The sequence below is a fragment of the Myotis daubentonii genome, chromosome 4 (genome assembly GCF_963259705.1).
Source record: "Myotis daubentonii chromosome 4, mMyoDau2.1, whole genome shotgun sequence".
Classification (NCBI taxonomy): domain Eukaryota; kingdom Metazoa; phylum Chordata; class Mammalia; order Chiroptera; family Vespertilionidae; genus Myotis; species Myotis daubentonii.
In genome coordinates, this window is record NC_081843.1 from 8,973,022 (window position 1) to 8,979,579 (window position 6,558).

The following is a 6,558-nucleotide window of genomic DNA, read 5'->3' on the forward strand; positions in this document are numbered from 1 at the left end:
GACACGCGCAGCATGAATGATGCATCCCGCCTCCTGGTTCCGCCCTCCCGCCAGCCGCGCTCCACCCCATCCCCACCCCGCCGGCGCCTCCCCTTAGCCCTCCCCGGCGCCAGTGGCTTTCCTTAGACCTTGCACAGCCAGCAGGTCCCTCCTCGTTCTAGCAGCTTCGTTACGGTTTTTAAAACCCGTGAGCCTGGGCTGGCCTTGGTTCCACCCTAGTGCCCTAGAATGAGGAAGCTTAGGGTTTGGGGGTCAAAGAGAAAGGGTGTCTGGTCCGGGGAATGACCTACCGGGGAAGGTGGGGTTGCAGGGAAGGGGCGGGAATATCTGCCTCCAATCCCGGGCTGAGGAAGGATAAAGCCGAAGGTTCCCCCTCTGAAAAGCAAGGGGCATATTCAGCACTTCCCAAGACCCCCTCCAACTCTAAGTGACAGCAAGACTCCAGGGAAGGGTTGTGAGGTCTTTAGGGCAGAAGATGCTGGAACTTGGCTGGAGCTGGGATTAAGGGCAGGAGAATGGGCAGGTGAGGCGGGTGGACTCTTGCTTGATTCCATCTAGCACCGGATGGACAAGACAGGGAGGCCTCCAGCCGCTGTCTCCCAGGCAAGCCCGTCACAGGGCCACAACTTCCGGAGAATTCCTATCTCCCTCTCTCTCCAACCACCCCTCCCCCAGCACTTTCCCTTTAGAGTCTGTCTCCCTAGCCCCTCTTTTAGGTGATTTTAGTACTTGCCGGCAGTGACTTGGTTAAATCGCCAAGAGCATATCTAGGAAGCGGGACTGAAGGAAAAGAGACCACCTGTTTCCACCAGTCAAGGACAGACCACGGAAGGAGACCCGGGGAGACCAGCAAAGCCAGGGTCGTCTTTATTGAGGTGTCCAGGTAGAGGAACACCCAGGAGCAGACCTGAGCACTGAAGAGCGCGAGGCGGGAGCAAGGGCTCCCTGGGGACGCAGGCCTCACTCTCGGGGCTGGGAGGAAGGCAGTGGGTGGCGCGGGTGCTCACAAGGACTTCAGAAAGGCCCTGTATTTGGCCAGGAAAGGGACGGACAGAGCGTTCAGCTCTTGCCGCAGCTCCGCCAGGGCCTGTTCCTGCTCTTGCTGCTCTCCGGTCATCTGCTGCTTATAGTAGTTGATGTAGAAGTTCACCCAGTCGTCCACCATAGTCACCATGGCTTCCTCAGAGACAGGAGGGTCACTGAAGACCTGGGGGGGGGGGGGGGGGTGGAGAGAACGGTCAGCGATGGAGTCAGGATCAGCCCTCAAACCCTGACATCCTCTTTTCTGGGATTTGCATTCCCTGTCTCTGGTGGTTTCCATCGACTCCGCTGCTACTCTCCCAGCTCCAAATTATTCTCCTGCCCTGCCCTCCCCCACCCCTCAGCACCCCAGGCCTGTCCTTTGACACAATACTTGGGGGTACCTGCTGATTCAGTAGAGCATTAAATTCCTTCATGCCTATGGAAATGAGATCTTTATTAGCCTGAAGGAGCGCCATCTGCCTGTTTAGAGAAAGACATTGTAAGTTTCCTTTTCCCGCACCCCTGGGTATTTCCCCCAAGCCCCTCGCTTCTCCCAAAGGTTCCTGGTGCCCTGCAGGGTCGCCTCCGCTCCGTACCTTTCAAATCCTGCCCTGCTCTGACGTCCCGTTTCTCCCGGGTTGGCTCACTTGAGGTCCAGCCGTGCTCTTATGTGTCAGCCACACTTCCAGGCTACGTGTGTGTGTGTCGCTCTGCGCCAAGCTAGGTGCAGGCAAGGAGTCCAGTGTCAGCCTAAGAGGGAAACGCCCCACCATCGAGACCCTGAGGGAGGGTGATAGGTCAGCTCGGGGAGGGGAAGGAGGGCGAGGCTCCCCTGAAGTTAGAAAGATAGCAAGGCCACAGAAGCAGATAAGGGAGACCCAGAAAACCACGCCAGGGCCAGGGCCTTGCCTGCCGCCCACATCCCAGCATCCAGGCTCCGAATGCTAACAACACTAACAGCCACTGACCGTCACCCTGTTACAGGGCAGGCCTTTCACATCATCGCGGCAACGTGATGGCAGTTTTCTCCTGATTCATAGATGATACGTGAACAGCAGCTCACGTTATATCTCTCCCTGATGCCAGGCACTGTTTCCAGCATCTGCTAAAGGTTTGCCCTGAGGTAGGCAGCTATCAGTCATGTCACAGAGGGCAGGTGAGCCATATGGAAGATGTGGAGACTGGACTCCACCAGGCTGTGCTCTGTAAGAACGGAGACACAGTTGTCTTGTTGTCTAACATGTCGCTAGGTGCTCAAAGTAGAAGTACTCTTTTCATCTATTTAAGTAGTTTCCTCATGTTTCCCATTTTTACTAGCCCTTTTCAAATTTCCAGCCACCACATACTCCTTGAGATTAAGTGAAACATTACCAAACTGTACCCTGAAAAAGGTGATTATTTTTGCTCCCTCCCTCTACAAAGTAACCAGCATTAAAGTATTTCCTGTGACGTCTTGCTGCCTTCAAAACCCAACGGTCATACTTCCTAGGTACCTACACTCTCAGAGACATTTGTCGATTTTCTTTTTTTGTTTACAGCATTGTCTTTTAACATTCAGCAAAATTGACCTCTTTTTGGTGTGCAATTTATGAATTTTAATACATATGTTCATGTCACTACTACCATAGTCAGGACATAGAACATTTCCTTCACCCCCAAAAACTCCCTCATGCCACCCCTTTGTAGTCACCTCCAGGCCCATCCCTAAAGCCTGCCAAGCACTGATCTGTGCTCCATCACGGCAGTTCTGTGTTTTTGAGGTCACCCTATGATGGGATTGCATGGTCTGTAACCTTTAAGCCTGGCTTCTTCCTCTCAGAATAATGACTTCAAGATTCATCCAAGTTGCCGAAACCGGTTTGGCTCAGTGGATAGAGCGTCGGCCTGAGGACTGAAAGGTCCCAGGTTCGATTCCGGTCAGGGGCATGTACCTGGGTTATGGGCACATCCCCAGTGGGAGGTGTGCAGGAGGCAGCTGATCAATGTTTCTCTCTCATCGATGTTTCTAACTCTCTCTCTCCCTTCCTCTCTGTGAACAATCAATAAAATATATTAAAAAAAAAAAAGATTCATCCAAGTCGTTACAAGTAGCAGTAAGTTGTCCCTTTCCGCTGCGGAGGGTGTCGCCCGGACACACTGCAGTTACTGTTCACCCGCTGACAGCTGGACAGTGTGCAGCTTGGGGCGAGCATGAGTGCGCCCGCTGTGAATATCTGCGTACAGATTTTTGTGCCAATATGTTTTCATGTATCGAGGGTGCAAACTATTGTTGCCACTAGGAGAAATAGTTGCAATACAACCTGACAAAGCTTTTTAGAGGAATAATTTGACAACACTTGTTCCAATTAAGATATGCATACCTTTCAACCCCATGATTCTGCTTTGGCCTCTATTTTAAAGAAATGTTCATATTTGGTGCACAAAAAAGGCCTGTGCAAGGACTTTACCAGGCAAGGAATTCGCCATCTGTGATCATGAGAAGACAGAATCAACCTGAAGGTCCTTTACTATGGGGAATCTAAAGAAATGATGGCACATTCATACTAAGGCATGACATACAGCTATTAAATGAGGTAGATAACTATGTGCTGATATGAAAAGATCTCTAAGGCAATGTTAAGTGAACTATAAATAGTGCAGGCTGTCCCAGGCTCCAAGTATGGGAGTGGGAGTGGGATTAAATGTAAAACTCTCTCTCTCTCTCTCTCTCTCTCTCTCTCTCTCTCCCTCTCTCTTTCCCTCCTCTCTCCCTCTCTCCTTCTCTCTCTCCTTCTCTCTCTCCCTCCTTCACTCTCTCTCTCTCTCTCTCTCTCTCTCTCTTCCTCCCTTCCTCATTCCCTCCTTCTTTCTCTCTTCCTCTCTCCCCATCTCTCTCTCTGCCCCACCCTGCCGTGTGGTGTGTGTGTGTGTGTGTGTGTAGAATGATAAACAATATCTACTTCTGGGGCTTGATGGGCATTTGTTGGGAAATGTAAAGAGGGATTAATGTCAGGGCAAATGTGACCTTATCCCTTTTCCCTCTATATTGCTGTTTGAATTATTTTACAGCATGAATGTATCCTATTATTTTTTGTAATTTTTAAAAAGAAAAAAATAGTGTAGTTCTGAAATCATTAGCCTCAGATTTAAATCATACCCCAGTGCCTACAAGAGTCTGCTCCCTAAATCTTTGTTGAATGAGTAAATGAATGAATGCGTTGCCATTTTCAGTTCTGTAACTTCAAGTCACTTCATATATGTAAGCCTCCGTTTTGTCTGTAAAGGAGGAATAAAATAATAACTGCCTTACAAAGGCTATTGGGGAAATAAATACTATTCCACCAATAGTATCGGGCACCTACCTTTGTGCCAGGCGCTGGTGCCAGGCCCTGGGAATACACCACTGCCAAACACAGTGCCCCTCCCCCTCTCAACGCCAGGCACACCTCCTGTCCCCTGGAGCTTATGTCCTGGTGGGGGAGTGAGAGGCTGAGAGGCCAAGTCTGAGAGGCGGGCGGGCCCATCCACAGAGCCTCGCGGGCCACAACAAAGAGTTTGTGTTTTATTTCCAAGCGTGAAGAAAAGCCATTGAAAATAATGGCTCCGGCGGGAAGGGGAAGCAGCGGGGTAGGACCAGATTATTCCCATTTCACAGATGAAGAAACTGAAGGACAGGAAGAAATTTGCCCGAGATCTCACCAATATCAAGTGACCAGGGATTCAAACGGAGGCCCTCTGACGGGATTCAGTCACAGAGCTGGGCCTCAGAGTTCCGTACACTCACAGGAGCTAAGTTTTAAAATATTGCAGGTTTGCAACCCTTCAATTGTTCACGCCAAGGAGCAACCCACATTTTACAAAAGGAAAAACCAAGTCCCCGGGCCTCTCGGGGCCTCAGAGAGACTCTGTAGTTCTGAGAGAAGGTGAGGGGGTGGCAGTCTGGCCAGGATGAGGTCCCAGGGGAAGATGATAGTTTGGGAGAATCAGAAGTTTTAAGCAGGAGTCCAACTGAGAGCGGGAGGGTGCCAAGAAGGCCAGCGTGGGGGCGGAGCAAACTCTCCTGTCTCCTCAAGGTTCTCCTGCTGGGCTAATCACCAAATAGACATGAAACAGGTTAGCAGGAGGAAATAACCAAATCTAATACATTTATAGGAGTGGAAACCCCACGTACATGAGAGGTTCAGAGACCCCCACATGCATTAGAAGTTCAGACATAGGAAGAGGGATCTTTATATGACATTCTGAGCGAGGGATGAGGAAAGGTGCCTTGGGACTTCATAGGTCATTGCAGGATGATAAGAGCAGATGTTTACTAAGTAACAGTTTTCCCTGCCATATAGTTAGGTCAAAAAGGTTATTGCTAATCACCTCTTATTATGGACAGGGCCCCCAATTCAAGATCTAGGTCAGTGATGGCGAACCTATGACATGAGTGTCAGAGGTGACATGCGAAGTCATTTTTTTGGTTGATTTTTCTTTGTTAAATGGCATTTAAATATATAAAATAAATATCAAAAATATGTCTTTGTTTTACTATGCAAAGATCAAAAAATTTCTATATGTGACACGGCACCAGAGTTAAGTTCAAAATGCTGGCACGCCGAGCTCAAAAGGTTCACCATCACTGGCCTAGGTAGTTAAGGGAGGGGCAGAAGGTCTCTTGAGCCTGAAGCTAAAGTGGCCTTTAGCTCAAAACAATCCACACACCACAGAAGCACATCTTTGGGTGACTCCTTTGGAACCCCCACACCAGGCTAAGGAACCAGGGTACTTTTCTGATAACAAGAGGGTGCTTTGGGCACATTTCTATGTTGGAGGCAGTCCATTGCACTGAGTGGGGAGGAGGAAGAAGGAAGGGAGAAGGGGAAAGAGGGGAAAAGGTGAGTAGGGAGAGAAACACTGTCTTTAGACTCTCCCCCAATAAACACACAAGAACTTTTTGCCTATTTCTCTTGTTTTCTGACACTATTCTGCAATCCTTTGATTTTCTAATTTCTCAGATGTCCCCGGGGTCCTTCCAGAAACAATACTCTCCCTGCCTTGGGAAGCTGAAGGGCAGAGAATTTCTAGTGGAGGGCCAGAGCATCGGCAGAAGAAAAACAACAAACAAAAAGGGAAGTTCAACGGGGCCTCCTGGGGATCATCTGGTCCAGCTTCTCAGCATGCATGCATTCACTAATAAGTATCTTTTAAGCACCTACTATGCGCTAGTTACTGGGGATCAAACAGGAGTAAAATGTAGCCCCCTGGCCTCACAAGAAAGAAGGCACCTGAGGCCCAGAGGCACTGAGATGCCCAGAGTCACACAGTGAAAAACTCGTGGCCGCCCTGGCTGGTGCGGCTCAGTTGGTTGGGCATCATCCCTTGCACCAAAAGGTTGCTGGTTCTATTACCAGTCAGGGCACACGCCCTGGTTGTGGGCTCGATCAGTTAGGGGGCGTGCAGGAGGCATGTTCCGCTCCCACACGGATGTTTCTCTTTCTCCCTCGCCCTCCTCTCTCTCAATAAAAAGGTATTTTTAAATAATAAAAACTAAAAATTCTGCCTGGCTGGGGT

At 49.6% G+C, this 6,558-nt stretch overlaps 1 protein-coding gene across 2 annotated transcripts; it reads right to left on the reverse strand.

Annotated features, from left to right (window-relative positions):
• Nucleotides 1-844: 844 nt before the first annotated feature.
• AHSP (alpha hemoglobin stabilizing protein) lies at nucleotides 845-1,760 on the reverse strand. 2 transcript variants are annotated; one of them, XM_059692146.1, is made up of 3 exons: nucleotides 1,620-1,760; nucleotides 1,425-1,503; nucleotides 845-1,207 (listed from the first exon to the last, which is right to left on the reverse strand). In XM_059692146.1, exons 2-3 carry the CDS (start codon nucleotides 1,497-1,499, stop codon nucleotides 1,004-1,006), a joined length of 279 nt encoding a protein of 92 aa, XP_059548129.1. In that variant the 5' UTR covers nucleotides 1,500-1,503; nucleotides 1,620-1,760; the 3' UTR covers nucleotides 845-1,003. The 2 variants fall into 2 exon arrangements, with proteins under 2 accessions (XP_059548129.1, XP_059548130.1); XM_059692147.1 differs by having other exon boundaries at nucleotides 1,671-1,742.
• Between the last annotated feature and the right edge of the window lie 4,798 nt (nucleotides 1,761-6,558).